This window comes from Muscardinus avellanarius (assembly GCF_963383645.1).
Source record: "Muscardinus avellanarius genome assembly, chromosome: 4".
In the NCBI taxonomy this organism is placed as follows: domain Eukaryota; kingdom Metazoa; phylum Chordata; class Mammalia; order Rodentia; family Gliridae; genus Muscardinus; species Muscardinus avellanarius.
Genome location: NC_137789.1, coordinates 74,681,113 through 74,703,199, shown reverse-complemented (window position 1 = coordinate 74,703,199; position 22,087 = coordinate 74,681,113). Strand labels below are relative to the sequence as shown.

At 38.5% G+C, this 22,087-nt stretch overlaps 1 protein-coding gene across 1 annotated transcript in view; it reads left to right on the top strand.

Moving 5' to 3' along the window:
• NKAIN3 (sodium/potassium transporting ATPase interacting 3) overlaps nt 1-22,087 on the top strand; it is a gene marked incomplete at both ends in the record, with an annotated part of 672,646 nt that overhangs the window by 323,401 nt on the left and 327,158 nt on the right. Inside the window, one exon of the mRNA XM_080695337.1 lies at nt 8,114-8,251. Within this exon, the coding sequence (XP_080551463.1) occupies nt 8,114-8,251 (138 nt within the window). The remainder of the gene's footprint in view (nt 1-8,113; nt 8,252-22,087) is intronic.

The following is a 22,087-nucleotide window of genomic DNA, read 5'->3' as shown; positions in this document are numbered from 1 at the left end:
CTACTTCTGAGCTGTGTCGTCAGTTCTTTTCCACTTTATTATTGTTTTAAATTTTGGAACAGGGTCTCCCTAAGTTGTTGTGGTTCTTGCTAAATTGATGAGAGTGGCCTGTAATCCTCCTGTCTCAGCCTCCAGAGTCCTAGGATAATAGACATGTGGCACCATACCCACTTAGACTCAAGTTTTTTTAATTCGTGCACACTTTTCCTGTTCTAAGTTGCCTTGAGCTGAGTTCAGTTTCACACCCCCTTTCTCTTGAGAGCTGCAGTTCTTTCTACCATTGTTCCCCACTCTCAGTCCAAGTCTCACTCCATCACCACTACCTCATACTGTCAGTACAAAACAAGATAAAGCACTTTCAAACCTCTGATAGAAGAGTTTTCTAAAGCATAAGTTCATTTGTGAAACTCCTATGTCTAAGAAATACTGTCTTTGGTGGTTTTCTAACACCTGAAACATTAATTCCAGTATAACTGAGCATGGCTTAATCTTTCTTCCTAATGAGGCACTGTCCAGAGTTTCTTTCACACCAGTGTTTTTCATTGATAGGCTGAAAAATCAGTTCAGTTGGTCTAGCTTAGCATTTTATAATAAAACATAATTAAATGAAACATAGAATACTATGGCAAACATAATAAAATTAAATATTACTTCTTGACACTTTGTTCCTGATTATTGGGTTGAATTAAAATACACACGATACCTACACACAAATGAAGAGAGATCATACAAGGTCACAGGTCTCTTTTTTCTTATTACAAGTAATTCATGTTTATTGAATAAAATATTTAGAAAAATTTCAATAGCAATGTTTTTCAACAATAGTCCACCACTCAGAAAAATTGAAAACATGTATTTAATATTCTGTGTTTCTATACACACATGTGATTTATTGCATGTATGAATGACTATATTAGTATTTCATACACTTACGAAGATCTCAAAGTACTTACTGAATGGATGAAGATTTAAATTTCTTGTTGTTAAATAGAATTCCATTTTAGAAGCAATTATGTTTCCTTCATTTCATATAGTTTTGAATTTCTATATAAATATAGATATTGATCTAATTTATTTTATGGGCATATAATATTTATTTTATGGATATGCTGTTTGTGGTACTGGAGATGGAATCCAGGGGCATTCTACCTCCGAGCTACACCCCCAGCCCTATTTTTTATTCTGTATTTTGAAACCAGGTCTCACTGAATTGCAAAGGGCCTCACTAAATAGCTGAGGCTGTCTGCAAACTGTGATCCTCCAGTCTCAGCCTCCCAAATTCTGGGATTACAAGTGTGCGCCACCATGCTTGGCTTGTGGATATGCTTTTAATATACTATAATATAAGACATTAAAGCAGTTTTTAGTTTTCCCACCCCCTAATTATAGATGTTTTTCTGAGCCTCTTATATAAGAGTAAACATATATGTATATATATACACATATATGTATATATACACACATATATGTGTGTATTAATACATATGCATTTATGTATTCATGGATGTGGATGTGCCAAACATGATTTAAGTATTTTATACTTTAACTCATTTAGTGAGCAAAAGAATAGCCCTGTTATTTCAGTACTTAGAAGACTGAGACTGGAGAACTGCAGGTTTGAGAACAGCCTCAGCAACTTAGCAAGACTCAGAAACTTAGCAAGAACCTGCTACAAAATTAAAAAAAAAAAAAAGCCGGGCGTGGTGGCGCACGCTTGTAATCCCCGCGCTTGGGAGGCGGAGACAGGAGGATCGCGCAGGTTCGAAGCCAGCCGCGCTGGCGTAAGAGACCCTGTCTCAAAAATATAAAATAGGTCTGGGAGTGTAGCCCAGAGGTAGAAGGGCTTCCAGGAACCCCAGAACCACAAAAAAAAAAAAAAAAAAAAAAAAGGCTGGGAGTTATTGGGAGTATTTAGCTAATCTTGAGATGTGGAGATTTTCCTGGATTATCCAGAAGAGCCCAAGGGAGTCACGGTGTCTTTGTAATTGGAGGAATGAGAGGGGAGAAGGAAGCAGAAGCATAATGGCATGAGAATAAATGCCCACAGGGGGCAGGAGGCAGCTTCTAGAATCTGTAAAAGTCAAGGAAATGGACTGTCCCCCATAGCCATGAGAAGGAATGCACCTCTGCAAATGCCCTGGATCTTAGCTCACTGAGACCTGTTCTAGACTTCTAAACTACAGAAGGTAATGAGCTAGCATAAGTTCTGGTGATTCATTAGAGAACTGAAATAGCAACAGGAAACTAATGTGACACTGTCACTCTTGATTGATTGATACCTATGTGCTCAGTCTGCAGGTCTTAATATTTATCAACAAGTCAATACTTACTATTATGTACTTTTGATGAAGAAACTGAAGCTTGACAAAGGGTAGCAAAGCTTCTAGTTTATAAAAAGTACAATTTGCCTCTCCTGAAGGACTGAGGGAATGAGTGAGGTGGACAAGACAGAGGATTAAATCAGGAAACACATAAGCACGCTATGCTATCTTGTCTCTTATGATAAAGCTTATTTCAGAATTTAACCGTATTCAACATTTTGTTAAATGATTTCATGGTGGTGGAGTGAAGACATAAAGTCACAGTTCTGGTACTAATCAGCTGATTGTTCACTTCTTCATATATCCAATAGGATAATAAGTATTGATCATACTTTTGTCGAAGTCAAGTTCAGTGAATAAATACTAAACACTGAACATTAAATAATATCATATCCACAGTATTGTTACATTTTTTTTCTAGACTTTAGAGCATTTCTCTAACATATGGACTTACTCCTAGAAACACTGAGAAGTTGGTGAAATGGTGTCATTGCCAGTTGATATGCTGAGGTGGTGCACAGGACCAGTGAGTACATTTGCTTAGCGAGTGAATTTGGGATGCAGAGGCCCTTCGCATGCCATCTTTCAGCACATCAGCCTCCACTAATCTATGTGCAGTATAACATCTATTCCTCTTTTAGCAGGAACATTTTCTTGATGTGCTTTCCGGTTTCTTACTACTTAAATAAATAGATTTGTAGCACCATGTGTAGCTTTTTTCTGAGATCCTATGTTGTTGACCTGAACTTTTATACTTTCCTTACTGAACTGTAAGAGTAAGAAATGCCCATTCAATTTCTTGGAGATACAGGGACTCAAATACATGGACAGAATTCAAGAAGGCTTTTGAAATGTTGTGGACACTTGCTTCACTTCAACTAGCTCGAGGAACAACTTAGTCACTACACTTGGTGCAAAGGAGCAGACTGTTCTGAGCATTCACCTTCCCACCTCACCTAGCTGCGTGAGCATTGATGCCATGCAGCCACTGGCAGTGGATGCGAACCTTAAGCTATGGGAAAAGGAGGCACCAATTCAAACTCTCGTAAACTTTATCTGACTTTATTTCACCGACTCTTCATGGGTTTCTAGTTTCACTGACATAGTCTCTGTCATTTAGCACTTATGAAAAATAATTAAAACTCTTTCAGACACAGAGATACTTTAATAGTTAATACTTTAATACTCACTTTATTGAATGAACCATATGGCAAGCAAACCAAATCTAGAATTCCTGGATCTGTCTCAAAATCTTTATATATCCTGAGGTAGGCTTAGCTGTTTATGGACAAATAAAATCTTCTCTAGAATAGTGCCTGCTTTATTTAGCATGATGGTAGATCTATTATTAGTAGGGTCATGATGCAAATATTGCTACTGATGTTTTTTTAAAAGACATGAAATAAACTTCTCTAATTATAGATTAAAATATAAGACCATATAATACATATATAAGGCCCTGATCATGTACACAAAAGTTGAGTATCCATATCAAGCATGAAAAGTCACTATGAGTTGAGTGGATAAGTGTTTGTAGACCAAAGAAAACATTGGCAGAGCTGAGGGTCCTATGAACTTTTCATACCTGAAGAAGCCTGCTTCAATAACTAAAACTTCTGTGAAATGGCCTCAGAAATATTAACCTAGCTAATAAAATGTTAATTAGAGCTTTCAAATCCTCACTTTAAGGAAAGATTTAATCCTTTGTGATTATAAAATATTTACACAAAAAATTCCTGAGTGAGAAGTTACACATAAGATGGTGGTAGTCTTACAATATGCTTCAATTTCACAGTCTGTTGTGAGACTGTGGTTTGATTGAATGTTTTTTATGATTCTGCTGACATAAGTAACCTTGTTTTGATCTTTTCCATTGTGTCTGTCTCTAGTGAGCAGAGAAAAACTCCAAGAGGAAGGAGAGTAAAAGGCAGCTCTCTTTCTTACTGTGACAACCCTCCAAAGTGCTCAGTCACGAGCCAGGTGTGGTGGTGGCGCACGCTTGTAATCCCCATGCTTGGGAGGCTGAGACAAGAGGATCGATTACATAGGTTGGAAGCCAGCCTCAGCTACTTAGTGAGGCTCTCAGCAACTTAGTGCGACCATTTCAAAAAAAAAAAAAAAAAGGTCTGGGAGTATATTCCAGAGGTAGAAAGCCCCTGGGTTCCACCTCCAGTGCCACCAAAAAACCAACCAAACAAAACAAACAAACAAAAAAAAACAATAACAAAAACCAAAACAAATTCTCAGTCACTAATGGGAGCCTTTGTCCTTGGTTCTGCTTGGACATACACTACCCTATAGACCCTGTCTAGGTAAATACCCAGGAAGCCATTTTTATAGCTCTTTAATTAGGTATAAATTAATTCCTATAATTAGGAATAATTACTATAAGCAATCATGAAGGATAACACGAAGCGTTCATCATATTAGATGGACTAGTAGACACCTATACTGTACTTTTACTTAAAATCTCATTTTTTTTGTTTTTTTTAACTCACCAGGAAAAGAAGCATACTCTCTTCATCATATTTTTTATAGCTCCCAGATTCTTATCTACCTCAACTTTCACTTAGAAATGATTCCATTGTTATCCAGGTCGGGGCCTCCTGGGCTGTTTCAAACTGAGCACTGATTGGTTTCTCTTTCTTGAAGAATCCTTACGGCCTTCATATTTTTTTTTTAATTTATCTACGTTTATATAAACCTCATGTCCTTCAAGTGTCTCATTCATTCTCTTCTCTTCTGTGGCATCTCTGTGAGTACCCTCTCTGAGTCCAATCCTCCTCCACCCACCCTCCCCGCTCTCCTCTGGATTGGGCGGCCTTCTATTTATTCTGCTTTACAAATGTGGTGACTTCACTGTTCTCCTGAATCACAACCATTATTTCCCAGGTGTCATTCTCAGTGATATGCAAGTAGCTGTTTAACAATAGGCTCTTAAAACATACAAACCCTGGTTTTAACACTACAGAATTTGCATTTTTAAAATATTTCCATAGCAGCCAGTATCAAGCTCCCACCCTGACATCATTGACCCTATATTTTGAATAGACAGATCATGGAAAACAACCAAAACATGGTCTCAGTCATTTCAAGAACATTTATTTTAATCATGACCAAGACAAGTTCTTTATTTGTTAATATTCTATAGAATTATAGTATTTCACAACAACTTATGATACTGTAGGAAAGACAGACAGACAACCTGGAAATCAGGTTGGGCAGTTCATTTGCCACAGAGCTCAGCTGGCTGAGTTGTGGTCTCAGGTCTGGTTCAGAAGAGAGTATGCTCCAGGTCTCAGGGCCTGACTTTAATCCACGCTTAACCAGATCCAAAGGTGAGGACTTGCCCGTCGACCACCAGCACAACGGCCAGTCAGTCTCAGCCGCATTGTCGGTGGCTGACATAGCAAGGTGGCAAAGCTCCTGGACAGTCTCGGGTGCTGACAGGTAGAGTTGTCAAGTTGCCAAGGACTCCACATGGTTGTCAAGGTGCTCCTGGTCAGGAAGCCCTGGCCTGTACATTGCCTACATGGTCTGAGCACTGAGCTTTGTGTCTGGCATCAGTTTACTGCCTCTCATAGCCAGAGTGTGCTGTGCCACACCTGTGTGTGCTGTGAGAGTGATGCTTGCAAGCTGTACGCCCTGCCTGCCAGAGTGTGGTGAGACACACCCAGGTGTCCTTTGGGACTTAAGTCTTTCTTTGACCTTAATGAAGCCCTCTTAAAAAAAAAAAAAAAAAGTCCTCCATATACCCCACACGGAGAAGGGAAGACACTAAAGCCATTCAGAGAGTGAAACTTCTAAAATATGTTGAGATCTTTTCTCAGTTAACAAAGCACCCTGGACATCCTTTATTTTCATTTAGTAGCTCCAGGTCATTATTTTTAATATTGTGCTTTAGGGTTGAAAAGTAGTGTCTCTGGAGAGTATGACGTTCAGAGAGGAAATACTTATGGATAAACTAGACAACAAAATAGCCTAAGATGGTAATTCAATAAAATAATAAAAGATCGTAATGGCTTTTACTTTTGGAGGTGTTTCTCTAGTGTTTTTTGTTGGCTTTTTAAAATTCACTGCTTAAATGTAATTCCCAGAGTTGGTATAGTTGTTGCGGCTGCTTCTTGTTTTGTTCTTGCTGTGATCCTATCCCTATTTATAGTGGCCTTTTACTTATGCTCTTATTTCAAGCTACCTGAAGTCCACTTTTTCAGTTCTCAGAGAATAAATATTAATAGAGAGATGGAGTTTTTTGAACAAAGGAGGCAGAATTTCTAATAAGTGGCATTAATTTGGTTTCTCTTTTGTTATGTGTCTTTTCTTTAATATCATAAAAGGGAACACTATCTATGCATCTTCTGACAGAAGAGAAAATGGGGTTTTCTCTGTTTGAAAAGTTCACTTTAAAGGCTTTTGTGATGCAGGACAGATTTAAAATAGGGTTGCAGTTTCAGAATGAATTGCCTGAGGCTTCTCTCCAGGGTTGCTTTTTGTCTGAGCCCATCAGTCCTGTTTGGACATAAAAACAGTGCATATTTATATCATTGATGGGCCAATAAATAAAACGTTGCATTTTTCTGGGGCAGGTTCTTGGGAACTAATTAGAGTCAGAAGCAGAGACAAATAGGAGGTTGGAAACACAGCGCCGCTCCTCATGTCACACTGATTATTTTGTGCTTTAGTATTTCTGTGCATTTGCAGAGGCAGGAGATGGTGACAGATCACTTCATGATCAGGAAATACTCGTGAAATGAATGGGGATCTGGCGTGCTTGTCTCTAGGTGTTAGCTCTTTTCCTCCATAGCTTTCTGGCAGCAAATCTTTTTTTTTAATTTAAATATACTTTCATTGGTGCGTTGTAATCACATACTATAATGGAGGTAAATCTAAAGCAAGGTGAATGCAGCTTACAGGATGGAGGACCTTTCACTATGTCCAAGAAAATTAAAGCTATTCAGGCATACACCTGCCACATAACTAGAAAAATACCTAGGGTGCCATTTTCATTTGAAAGCTGCAGTTTCCAGTGCCATCAGTGTGGATAATCACTGAATCCTTTTATTAGAATTACTATTTTATCAAAGAAAATCTCTAAAATTGTCTGAAATGTATCAGTATCCAAGTACAGCAGGTGGAATTGTAAAAATTTTAGGTATAGAATACAAGATGTACCATTTATGCATGATAATGACATTGTTGATATTCAGTGGAATCTCTGAAATTCATCTGTTCAACCATAAATGGTTTTAGTGTGTAATTTTGATACACTGAAGAATTATTTAAAAATATAATTATACATAATGCAAGTATAATAAACTATGCCATATCTAAGATTGTTATTGTCCCATCGTTTTTATTTGGGTATCCAAAATGAATTTTACCTAATCTGAGTTTTAATGTACATATATAATCTTACTAAAATGTAGTCCAAATGAATTAACTTTAGTTTTATATCAGGGTTTTGAGCACAGAGTAAGTAAAAAAGTAAACTTCATTTTTAAAATGTATTCTGTTACTATCACTATTAGCACATTAGTGAAAGAAAAAGAAACCAAACAGATTTTATCAACATATATTTCACACTAGAAGGCTACTTGCCTAACATGTGTGAGGCCCTAGGTTTGATCCCCAGCACCACAAATCAACAAATCAATCAATCAGTTCTTTTGACAATGATGTCCAAAAGTACAATTGAAATTAAATATGGAGACGTTTCCAGCAGTGGAATGAAGATTACAAGGTGTGACATTGACTGGGTTATTTGCTAATGAGCACTCTTTGCTTTGTTGCAGCTCTCAGCATTAGAGAGGCAGATCTTTGACTTCCTTGGCTTCCAGTGGGCACCTATTCTTGGAAATTTCCTACATATAATAGTTGTCATATTGGGTTTGTTTGGAACCATTCAGTACAGACCTCGGTATATCATGGTGGTAAGTGTTATTTTTATCATGTCTTTTCATATAAACATTACAAAATTTCCATAAGAAAATGAATGAACTGCTCTAAAGATGCACCTCTAATATTATGTAGGATTGCTGTTCTAGCCTTCAAATAGTCAATCCTGGAAAGAAATGTTAATCTGTGGAACAGATAACACGACGTGTGTTTTACAGTGAGAGCAAAACAACACAGCCATAAGTCTGAGAAGACACAGTTTGGTTCACAGCATAACTGAACTCCAGACTCACAAGGAAATGGAAAATAGGAGTTTGAAAGCATAGGATGGCTGGTGATGGTCTCTATGTTATTATAGGATGCAGTGTACATTAAATAGCAATATGTCACTCTCCAAAGAATTATTAACCTTTAGTGACAGATGTCACTAAACCTAGAAAGAAAACTTACCTAACATAATTGTTTCATCACTAAAAACAATAAACTAATCTTAACCAATTTAATATGTTTCAAATACATGTACTGATGGATTTTTAGTACAAACTCCCAATATATTTCATATTCTTTATTATTGAAATTTTTTCCATTCTGTTAAGAAAAATTTAAAGCATAAAGCCATACTTCAGACTGTGCTAAATATGGTGAGCACACACTCCATTGCAGGGAAATTTAAAGAAGTGCATACTGTGATTCACAACCTAATAAAAGTTAGAGTAACTAGTTGTCTTTTCCATAAAAAGAAGGCACTATCATAGACTGCATATATAAGAAGGTTGTGAGAAACAATTAGCAATAACATAGGTAATTGTAACTAGGAGTTGCCTAGTCTAAAATGCTGATTAAGTCTTAATAAATGTACACAGTATTCAGCAGAACTAATAAATATGTTTGCATATTTATTTATCATTTTCCCCCAATATTGTCATACTGGGGGAAAACATGACTTAAAAATAATCATCTTTCAATTTTTATTTAACCAAATCTGTTGAAAAAAGTTACATATTTTTCTGAAAACACACCAGTCTCCTGCTTTGACTCTCAAAACTGGCATTTGGATATCTTTCATGATATTACAGAGGTGAAAATCATGGCCTGAGGCAGACTCGGCATTCAGCACGGCCCTGGGAGCATTTGATGTCACCCAGTTTGCTGTAGGGCCCAACAGTTGCTGCTTTACTTTTCTCCTCTTAAGAACAGCTTCTGCTGAGCCTCTGTATAATCTACTAGAAAGGAGTTTCCTGGAGTTGGACTTGGCAGTGTCAGATGTTCTAATGTCCTGCAGAATATCAAACCATTACTGGATTCTAAATATGTTCTATTTTGTTAATAAGAACACAAAGCACTTTTACTCTTCACTGAGTTTTTCATTGTGTGCTGCTGGTGTTCTGCGAAGGCCCCTAATGCCAGGTGGCTATGTAACCCATGAATTATTGCAAACTTGGTGTGTTTTTCTTTTCTCCACCAGAAGACTCAGGTGGAGTACAACTATGATATGAATAAGAGCATTTGTGGGGATTTATTGCACAAAGGAGAGAGCTAGTTTCATTCATGTGGAAAGTGTGATGGGGTATCCTAGAGTTTAGAATGTTAGTTGACTTTAGGCACACTTTAAAAGGTGTTTTTCTTTTCCTGGATGAACATTTTAACCTTCAGGGAGGAGGAGTTAGCCTGGTCATCCTGGCACCAAATATTACTTTTCTCTCATATCAATGCCACATCCTGTATGAACTTCTCTGCCCTGCGAAAAGGATGAGTTGTTGGAGCTGTTAAGAGATCACATAGCCAAAAGATGGAAGGGATCACAAGTCATGACGAACAACAAGTTAAGTGGGACTTTGCTGTTGTGATGATTCAGTGACTCCTCCACATTTTCTTACTTTCTGACATTTTTTCTGAGGAGACATGGCAGAGCATCCCGGTTGTAGAACATACCTGGCTTCTGAAGCAGATGAGGTTGTCTGCAGGTGGACAAATTGGGCACATGCCAAGCTTCTGGTGTCTGACACACTGTAAGTTAAGGTGGGAGGTCAGGAGAAGCACACACCATGATGTCAATAGCTAGCAGTCTGGAAGGTAAGGTCCTCAAAGTGTAGATGCCCTTTCAGAAAGGGGGCAAGTGACTGTCTCAGAATAAGGCTATGTATATGCAATAATTATGTTATCTAGTCCTGTTGCTTTTACTTTCTAAAAATTCATATGATTACTGCCCATCACTGTGTTAGATGAGACCTCTTCCTTCTTTCTCTCATATATAGACTTCCTACTTGTTTCCAGCCTTGTCCTTTTCAGTATATTATTTGCATTTTTCTAAACCATGGCTTTTCCTTCTCTGGCTCATTACCAGGGTAAGATCTAAGAATATATTTGCTTGGTATGCCTGACCAAACTCATGTCTTATAGTAATATTTGTCTATCCCTCTTTCCCTCCCTCCCTTCTTTGTCCCCTTCCTTTGTTCTTTTTCTTTTCCTCCTTAGTTATTTTCTAATTTCTTTTCTTCTTTTTCATTTATTCAAAAGATATTCCTTGCGCTGGTTGTGGTGGCATAGTCTTGTAATCCCAGCATTTGGGAGGCTGAGACAGGAGGATTGTGGTTGGAGGACAGCCTCAGCTACTTCATGAGGCCCTTTGCAACTAGTGAGACCCTGTTTCAAAATAAAGAATAAAAAGTAGGGCTGGGGGTGTCGCTTAGAGGTAGAATGTCCCTGGGTTCCATCTCTGGTACTGAAAAAAAATTTCTTTAATTTCTGCTATCTGTTTGTCATCTGATTAGGGTAGGTGTGAGCAAATGCAGGTTCTTGGCCTCCTTGAGCACTCATTTTAGACAGGTGTTGGGGACTGCTTTAGAAATGATATACACAGAAATGTGAAATTACAACCATAAAAAATGACACACAGAACCACATTGTGCTATGAGGTGTGTACTGAGGGGTCTAGCAAGCGACAGGGTGGGGTGCCCAGCAGAAGGGCTGAGATCTGCAGTGTGAGTGAGTGAGTGAGTGAGTGAGTGAGTGAGTGGCGGGCTGGACAGAAGCATCACCGAGCATGTGGTGTAGGAGGGGCTCGGTGGCTGCAGTGGCCATGCACTCATCAAGCATTCACAAGCATTCACAGAGAACTATGTTGTGCTGGGCTGTATAACTAGAGAAGAATGCACATTGCAGTCCCTATTCTTGAGGAGCTCATTATGCAGGGAGTGAAGAAGCAGCTAGCAGCACCCAGGGCTCTGGAGATGGTGGAATGGCCATGAATGTGAAATGAGAATGGTGATGGGCAAAAGCCTGCAGAAGGAACGAGAAAGTGCAGAAACCTGAAGGGGCAGGAGATGCACTTGGGCTCACCTGCCTTGCCTAGAGTTTGAGCTGTGGCTCTAGCTACACTTTCTTAATCCCTCAAGCCACATCCTTTCTTTAATGAGTAATCACAGTCTGCTCCTTTGCCCCTGTGTCTTGAGCATGTTTTGTAATTTGTCCATAGGCAAGTCTTCTCTCCCAGGCAAAGAGCTCCTGGAGGACGTTGACTGCAGTAGACGGTCCAGGCATAATCATGCATTGTTTTCCCATCTCGCCCCCTGTCGTTGAGGGTTCACCCATGTCTCAGCTGCTATTGCTGCTCTCTCTGACACCATTTCCTTTACTTGCCTCTTCCCTGCTTGTTTGGAGTGTGTAGAGAAAGGCAACATTAGAAAAACATCTACAAGACAATTCATACGTGTGCTTCTCTGTCTCTTAATGCATTGTGACATCCAGATCACAGTCATTTTATGTATTAGGTTATCAAGACTCTCAGGAAAGGGGAAGAAGGAAAGCAACACATTGGTTGGAAATCCCTCCTTGCCAAATGTTTCAGTTGGCTTAATTTTCCCAAACACCTTATGAGGTCTGTATTAGCAATTCTATTTTTAAAGACAAGGAAAGATAAAAAAAAAAAAAAAAACCCAAGGGACTTTCCCAGAAGATTCGGACAGAAAAAGGGACAACCAGATGTAAACTTACCTTACTCCTTTTTAGTATCAGGTTCATGAAGCTACATTAGCAAAATCTGTGCTTTGCATCCACCACCACATCCTAGATGACAAGTTGCTACTGTCAGAATAAGCTTTACTATTAGAAATGATCCAGCCCCACTTCCTCAGCCAGTCACAATATATCATTGTCTATGTGGCATCCTAACATGGCTACAAATAGTCTATTTCAGAAAAAAATGCCTAAAGAACCAATAATCCACATGTATGATAAACATTTACAAAGGTTACATTTTATAAGAAGAAGGTGTTTTTATTTGGGAAGGAATCTGTACCCCATTTGTTTGTTTTATTTTATTATGCAAAAGGCATCTGACCCTGAGCTGTTTTTATGAATGCTTTGATTTAACAAACTGGAATTAATTATATCATTAAGAAAAGGGGGGAAAAAGACTAAAAGTGGCAGTGAGAGCAGACCTATACCAGAAATCCTTGCTGAGTTTTTATAAAGTAAGAAAAGAGCTTTTTGACTGCAGGAGATTTTTTCCCCCAAAATCACTTTTGCTCTTCTTAGCATCAGCCTCCATTATTGGCAGAAACAATCACCAATACATGCCAATTAAATTTAATCTACTTCAAGCCTGTGATCTCAGTATTTGAGAAGCTGAAATAGGAGGACCACAGGTTTGAGGTCAGCCTCAACAACTTACCAATACCTTATTTCAAAAAGGGCTGGAGTATAGCTTGATGGTAGATTTCCCCTGGGTTCAATGCCCAATACCACACACACATACAAAGTAATCCATTTCAACCTACCAAATATTTTGAAGTGCCAGGTACTCTCTCTAAGTGCTTACCCAGAGATTAGTGAAATACAGTATCTCTTGCTTCAGCAATTTAATGGAACTCACCATCTACTTTAGCAAAAACACAGATGGGAAGTCGCAGCCATTTCTGACAACAAATAGGGCTTATTAGTGTGTTTAGAGAATTAATCAATCTTATGAAAATGGTTTAGGTCCAGGACCATGCAGAACAGGCTTTCCAACATATATGTCACACTTCTAAACTCCTCAAAGTGGGAACCAGGGCCTCTGAACACCACAGCTGCTCACCTCTCCCACACTCCCTGCCTGCCTCCCTCACCCCAGCCTCTTGAAGGATGTTTTTCAAAATGTTCTCTGCCTCCGCATAATAAACCTTCTGCCTAAAATGTCCTATTCTCCTGATCCTCTTGGAAAACTCTTAAAAATCCTTCAACTAAATTGTCACCTATTAAAAGCCTCACCTAGGGCTAAGTACAGAGAACATGATAACTGTCTTCTCCTGTCCCTCACCCAGTTGTCATCACTTCCCTGCCTGCCCCACCACATTCAGCAGTGTGCTCTGAAAGGCAGGGCTGTGCTATTCACATCTATCCCTGGATTCCCAGTCTATATCTGTACGTGCATACCTCAAATGAGCAAATAAAAATGAATTTAAAGTTACTGAGCAAAGTGACTTTGATGATGAACTAGACAGTGATCTCTTAGAACAATAGCCCATCAAGAGGCTAGCCTCACCACCTTGCTTAGCTCAGTCAAAACCCAGGTGAGGGATTCCACAATGAAACAACATGAGCTGCTCTACGTGTACCTACCATAAGCTGACATACTCCTCAAGACCATTTTTTTTCTAAGAAATATAATATGGTGGGCTTTGGCCCTATGATTGAAGTACTACATCAAATATTGTTTAAAAAAATGCACTCAAATAACTGGTTATTTACCAGAGGAGGCATGAGAGCTGTCCAGATCTCACCACTGCTGAAGATGCACTTCACAGTTTATGTGTTTGTTTCTAGAATACAGAAATAACTTTGTCATATATTTATCCTTCTTGGACTAAATTATTTTAGCTATTCAATGTTGAGGCTTGAACACACTTTTTTGTTTCTTTGGTTAAAGAGAACGTGAAGCTGTAAAATCATATTTATCAACCATGGTGCTACTGTAGAATCAGTTGTTTTCTTTCTGTTTACTCCTATGCCAAATATTATAAATTTACTTATGAATTCTAAAGTAACAGTCTGCCCTAGAATTATTTAAATTTTTATTATTTCACAGATGAGTTAATTTAATCAAGCTGGCTTAATTTAAAGGCAGAAGAGTTAGCTAATTTATTTAACATTCTGAATAAAGATGACTTTGAGAGTTAAAATGAACTCAAAGCTAATTTTATAAATTACAAAAAAAAAAAGCATGCACATTTGCCAGGACAACAGCATAGTTGTTTGGACCTTTATGCACATACTCACATGAAATGAAAAACAATTTAAGTTTAATTTGAAGTGCTATATAGCACGCTTTCTGTATCTTGTCACCACAAATCTCTTTCTGAGCTACTGTTTAATGTGACAGCTCAGTGTTGGGTTTCAGCTCAGTTGGCTGAAAATTTAAATATCCCTCCACAAGGTTTGATTCTGAAGCCCTACAGCAAATATTTTTGCCACATTTTCTCACATGAGAAATGAGAAATATTTCTCATTTCTCAAATGAGAAATAATTTTCCTCATTTTAAAAAACTTAATCCACAGATCATTTTTAAAATAATAAAATGTACGTGACTTGCTTCCATAACCTCACATAAAGTATGTCTTAATAAATGGCTAAATTGTTAGTATGTCATTTTCTCTCTTTGCTTTAACTTTGCATTCATTTTTTACCATTAAAATGTATGGATGGCAGGCTTCTCTTAAAGTTCTTCTGGACATGAGTGATAAATTTCAGAAAATATTAGAATCATGAGCAAGGATCTTACCTTATATTTTATTTTAATTCTAGCATAATATGCATCCTGTGGCTGATTGATACACCTGTGGTAGAGTAGACAACCAAATGGCCTTTCTGATAATTGGAAAATAAGGAAACTCAGAATGTAAAAATAACTCATGTTCTAAACTAATTGCTCAATAGGGAAGAAATAGACTGGAAGACTTCTAAAGTTCATTGCAATTATGAAATGCTGAAATATCCTCATAAAACTAGGAAATATTTAGGGAGCCACCTAAAACATAAGAACATTCTTTTTTCATCTTTATGGGCATTGTCTATGTAAATTAAGATTTAAAATATGTGCTCTGAACATAAGCAAATTAGAAGAGCAAGAGAGAGACATATAGAAACAGAGAGAGAGAGAGAGAGAGAGAGAGAGAGAGAGAGAGAGAGAGAGAGAGAGAGAGAGAGAGAGAGAGGGAAGAAACCGAGAGATTATGCACAGAGTGATTTTTTTTTTTTTTTTGTAGTACTGGGGATGGAACTCAGGGGCATTCTGTCTCCAAGCTACACCGCCAGCCCTATTTTTTATTCTTTATTTATAACAGGGTCTCACTGAGTTGCAGAGGGCCTCACTAAGTAGCTGTGGCTGTCCACGAACCGTGATCCTTCTGTCTCAGCCTCCAGAATTCTGGGATTACAAGCATGGGCCACCAAGTCCAGCTTAGAGTGATTTTTTTTTTAATTTTTTTAATTAATTTATTTTTTAAATTGGTGCATTGTAGTCATATATCAATCACATTGGAGTACAAGACTTGAGAGGATATACAAGCACACATCATCCAATTAGCCCTCCTCCAGCCCCCGTCCCATTCCCTCCCCCTCCCTCCATCCCACACTTCTTTGGTGATTTACTTTGATACATTTGTTTATGTACCTCCTGCATTTTAAAGAGGCTCCGTCCTCCGGTATTACATACCCTCTGATTGATCACATTAGTTGCTTCACTATAGGGCCCTTTCTATAGCTCAACCTCTTCCTGTTGCCCTTTTCCTCCTAGTTATTGCTGATTAAGAGAAGCGGAGTGATTTTTTTTTTTTTGAAGTGGAGAAGTTAAGTCTTCTGTATTGCAAGTATATTTAATCTGCCTGGACAGATTAACATTTTTAGCAAGCTCCATAATGACTAAAAAGTATTTGTTAAAAATGGAAAGTCATATTTTATTTGAATTTTCTTTTAAATTGAATTATTAATTTTAAAAAAAACCTACTTCAAAAGGAAGGCAGGAAGTGCCGGGGGGTTAGGCTGGTGCCAGGGCCAGCAGCCGACATCGGAGCCTTCCGTGAGGCAATGCCGCTACTGAGGCCTCCGAGGCCGGGATCGGAGCCTGCCAAGGGGTTAGGCTGATGCTGGGAACAGCGGCCAGCATCGGAGCCTGCCGTGAGGCAAAGCTGGTGCTGGGGCCTCTGAGGCTGGGATAAGAGCCTGCCGAGGGGTTAGGCCAGTGCTGGGGCCAATGGCCGACATTGAAGCCTGCCGTGGGGCAAGGCCACTACTGGGGCCTCCGAGACTGGGATTGGAGCCTGCCAAGGGGTTAGGCTGATGCCAGGGCCAGCGGCCAGCATTGGAGCCTGCTGTGAGGCAAGGCCGGTGCTGGGGCCTCCAAGGCTGGGATAAGAGCCTGCCAAGGGGTTAGGTCAGTGCCAGGGGCCAATGGCCTGCATCAGAGCCTTCCATGAGGCAAGGCCGATGCTGGAGCCTCTGAGGCTGGGATCGGAGCCTGCTGAGGGGTTAGGCCGGTACCGGGGCCAGCAGCCGGCATCGGAGCCTGACAGGAGGCCAGGCCGCTACTGGGGCCTCCGAGGCCGGGATTGGAGCCTGCCAAGGGGTTAGGCCAGTGCTGGAGCCAGCGAGGCCAGGATCGGAGCCTGCCGTGAGGCTAGGCCAGTGCTGGGGCCTCCAAGGCTGGGATGGGAGCCAGCTGAGGGGTTAGGCTGGTATGGGCGACAGAGAGGTCAGAATCAGGGCCTCCCATGAGGCAAGGCTGCTGCTTGAGCCAGCGAGGTCTGGATCAGTCCACCAGGTAGCCAGGCTACTACTAGGGCCGTCAAGAGTGGGATCGGTACTTGCAACATGGCATGCACAGAGAAATATCGCAGAAAATAAAAATCAGATGCTTCCCCTAATCAGCAAAAACTAGGAGGAAAGGGGCAACAGGATGAGGTCGAGCTATAGAAAGGGCCCTAAAGTGAAGCAACTAAGGTGACCAATAAGAGGGTATGGAATAGGGGAGGATGGAGCCTCTTTAAAACACAGGAGGTACATAAACAAATGTATCAAAGTTAATCACCAAACAAGCATGGGATCGAGGGAGGGGGAGAGAATGGGATGGGGGCTGGATGAGGGCTAATTGGATGATGTGTGCTTGTATATCCTCTCAAGTCTTGTATTCCAATGTGCTATATGATTACAATGCACCAATAAAAATAAATAAATAAAAAACAAAAGAAGGCAGGAAGGATCATCAGTCTCTTAGGAAGAAGGTTGTCTTCATATTTCTGCTTAGACAAAATCTGGTGCATATGCCTGTATTGCTGGAGATCTGTTCCCATATGTCTCTGATAAAACTGGTATCTCAAGCATACTTGGAGTTTTCATCTTATAACAATCCAAAATTCATAACATATGCATTGGGTTATGTTATACTCATAACAGTGCATTAGAAGAAACTACAATTTCAGTGGAAAAAGACAAGTAATAACCCCCTGATGTTTGTGTCATACATGATGCATTGATTGCAAAATAAAAAACAATACCTTCATTCCCAAAACATTGTCAGTTACAAGAATTACATGAGTGAAAAGAAATTTTGTTAAACTGGCAATTTAGTGAATTTGCCATTCAATAGGAGCTAAATTTGTGGAAAGGTTAATTTAAAATTAATCCACAATTACTTTCCTAAGATATTTTAAAATAAAGCCTACCAGGTAAGGCTTAAGCTCTGGAGCCAAACTGTCAGGTGTCACTTGGTAATTCTGATGCTCTGCTGGGAGTCAAATGATTAGCTCTCCACCTCTGTTTTAGGTTGAAGGCTGAATGACATGACCTCTGTAAAGTGTACATCACAGCATCATGAATGAACTAGAATAAGAATTCTTGATATCACTGAACAAGTAGAAGTTGACTTAGCCTTGTAGTTTTCTCTATGGCAAATTCAGCAGTTGCAGCAATAGTGAAACTTGGGAAAGATCCTAAGTATACTCTAATTTCCGTGTTTGTGCTATGATTTTTAAATAGTTTTGTTTTATATTTTTATAAACTTCTTATTTGTTATAACTATGAATTGATTGACTTTCTTAAAACAATACTTGTGCATTTAGGTTTGCAAGCCAATAGTTAATAATCATATGCTTCTCAGGGACAAAAACCAAATCAAATAATGGTATGTGCCTATTTGAGTGTATCACTATGAATCTCACTTATTATGCACATTAATAGTGTCCCAATTAAAATTTGTTTTTAATCGTAGGAATTTAGTTTATATTCTTACTTCATTGTTTACTTCTTTTATTTATTTATTTTTTAAACTTTTTTCAATTTTTTATTGGTGCATTGTGATCATACATCTTAATGGGGTACAAGATGGTGAAGACATACATGATGACATCACCCAATTAGCTCTTACCTAATTCCCACCCCATTCCCTCCCCCTCCCTCCTTCCCATGTTAGGCTTAGTGATTGACTTTGATATGCTTGTTAATGTACATCATGTACATTAGGGAATTTCCTGTCCCCTTCAATCCCCTTAAGTTAGATCACCTTATTTGCTCATCTATAGTATCTCCTTCTTCTTCTAGAGCTCCCCCTATGACCCAGCTTTCTCCCTAGCATATTAGAGAGAGCAGCCAATTCTTACTTTTTGTGACTCACTAATCTCACTTAGCATAATGTCCTACAGCTCCATCCATTTTCCCATAAATGATGTAATTGTGTTTTTCTTTATGGCTGAGTAAAATTCTACTGTGTAGATATCCCATAGTTTTGTAATCCATTCATCTGTTGATGTACATCTTGGCTGGTTCCATAGTTTAGCAATGGTGAATTGTGCAGCTATGAACGTAAATATGCATGCATTAGTTTAGTAGTTTGGTTTCCTTTCTTTTGGGTAGATACCCAGAAGTGGTATTGCTGGATCATATGGTAAGTTTGATCCCATTTTTCTGAGGATTCTCTATACTGTTTGGCTAAGTGGCTATACTAATTTGCAATCCCAACAGTGTTCCCACTTCTCCACATCCTCGACAGCATTTGTTGTTGTTTGTGTTTTGAATGATTGCCATTCTAGTTGGAGTTAGGTGAAATCTCAGGATAGTTTTGATTTACTCCTTTCTGATTGCTAATGATGTTGGACATTTTTTTCATGCATTTATTAGCCATTTGAATTTCTTCCCTTGTGAATAGTCTACTTAATTCACTTGCCCATTTTTGATTGGGTTATTTGTTTTCTTATTGCTGAGTTTCATGAGTTTTCTGTATATTCTAGATACTAGTCCTCTATTGGAGAAAAAACTTCTGCAGTTCTGTTGGTTCTCTGTTGAGGTTCTTTCCTTTGCTGTACAGAAGCTCTTTAGTTTCATGCAACCCCACATATTAATTTGCCTTTTAGTTTCTTGTGCCTTTAAAGTCTTGAGAAAGTTTTTGTCTGTGCCTATGTGTTGCAGTGTTGGACCAATGCTCTCTTCAAGGAGCCTCAAGGTCTTTGGTCTAATTTCCAAGTCTTTGATCTATCTTGAATTGACGCTTGTGCAGGGTGAGAAAGTGGGATTTATTTCCATTTTTCTGCATATGGTTAACCAGTTTTTTCCAACACCATTTGTTGAATAGGGTCTCTTTTATCCAGTGTATGCTTTGGCCCCTTCGTCAAAGATCAGTTGGCTCTAAGTTTGCAGATTTGTTTCTGAGTCTTCTATTCTACTCCATTGGTTTATGTACCTGTTTTTGTGCCAGCACCATGCTGTTTTTATTACTATGCCTTTGTAGTATACTTTAAAGTCAGGTATTTTGATTCCTTCTCCATGGTTTTTGTTGCTGAGAACTACTTTGTCCAAAGTATGTTAGAAGTAAGAAAATAATCCCAATATAATTCTCCTTTTGTTTGTTTTTAGGAAGAGCTCTCTTCTGGGATGAATGTTTTTAATCCATGTCTGGAGCTAGGAGAGGTCCTGTACTTACTACATAGCACTAGTTAGTGGAATGGAGAAGAGGGAGAGGAGGGATGGTGTAGGGAAGAGCTCATTGTTAGTTTCTTTGTACCTGGAAATCAGTTTTTAAATTCTTAACATTAGTTTCTGTGTGCATTTTTGTTAAGTACTTGTGTTCATTGTGCACAAGATTCATATTTATGTCCTAACACTTTAACTTCATAAATGTTCTGAAGTGACTGTATATGGTAATAGGTAGAGCTAGTGAATTAGCCAACTTATAAATACCTTTTTGTCATAATTGTTAAGAAAGGTGCATCTTGGGCATGGAATTTTTATACCTCTTGGCAGTGTGTATCAGGATTTGTTCATACAGCTGGCAGCAAAGGGGCAGAAAGAAGTGCACAACGGGGTAGCAAGTATTTCTCAGATTCACATTTCATTTTAATGTGAGCCATTGGTGTGTGTGCATATTCTGTGCCATCCCATAGTAACACCTTAATTCACTGGTAAAATGCTTTCAAGATAATATTTAAGTAATAGAAATCTGATAACTCTTAGAAACATACTGGCATACTCTTGCTTTATATCTCATTTTAAATGGGAATGCAGTATTTTACTCAACTCTGTCAATATGTCTATCCAAAGGCCTGTTGCTATTTCTGTCTTCAGTGAAATTTTTGTCCCAAGAAAGGCAGGATTACTATTTTTTCTAACAGATTGAGTTGGTGCAGTATATCTTTGGTTATCAAAAATACTCTTGTGGCTTTGGGATTTTGAACTGAATATTGATGTGTAGAAAAGCACGATATAGGCAGAGTAAAGATCATCAAAATGGCCATATTTCCAAAAGTGATCTACAGATTCAAGGCAATACCCATTAAATTACCAAGATCATTCCTCATAGACATAGAAAAATCAGTCCTTCAATTCATTTGGAACAGCATTAAACAGAATAGCTAAAGTAGTTCTCGTTTCTTTAATTCTTTAGTTAATTGTCTTGCTTTATTTGATGTCCTTTCCCTTGTCACTGGCCCTTTTCTAATGAATCAGTGGTAAGAATTGCTCTGTCATTCAACATTTAAAATTAGACTTATTTCAAAAAAAATATCAAAGACTAAAAGGAAAATATCAGACTCATCTATCTGCTTAGCAAGAACACTAAAATTTGCTGTGATTATTGTGAACTGTAGGATGTAGATGGACCAGAATAGAAGACTCAGAAACAAATCTGCACGCTTATAGCCAATTGATTTTTTCTGAAGGGGCCAAAAACATACAATGGATAAAAAAGACCATGTTCAACAAATGGTGTTGGTAAAACTGGTTAACCATATATAGAAAAATGGAAATAAACCCACTTTCTAACCCTGCAAAAGAGTCAGTTCAAGATGAATCAAAGACCTGGAAATTAGACCAAAGACCTTGAGGCTCCTTGAAGAGGGCATAGGTCCAACACTGCAACACATAGACACAGATAAAAAAACTTTCTCAACAAGACCCCAAAGGCACAAGAAACTAAAAGGTGAATCAATATGTGGGATTGCATTAAACTGAAGAGCTTCTGTATATCAAAGCAAACTATCAAGAATCTCAATCAATGTAGATTAGCTATTTTCAATATTCATGGAAATATTTTGTAGTTCAGGAAAGTGTGTTTCATTGCACTTCACACAATTTTTAAAACTGTCGAAATTTACTCATACTAGCGAACTTTCTAAACAGAAGGTATTGCAGCATCAGCAATATCTTCAAATACCAAACACCTCATAATATATTTTTGCTTATGTAAGGTTTTTAATATGTTTTTAACATAAATTTCCAGTGATGTTGGGGTTTCAACTTATTATGTAATTGTGTTATTCTAAAAAACATAAAGCAAAATATTCCCCACGAAAAAAGTAAAATGTGATATCAAATATATCCACGTATAGGACTATACAAATGCATTAAA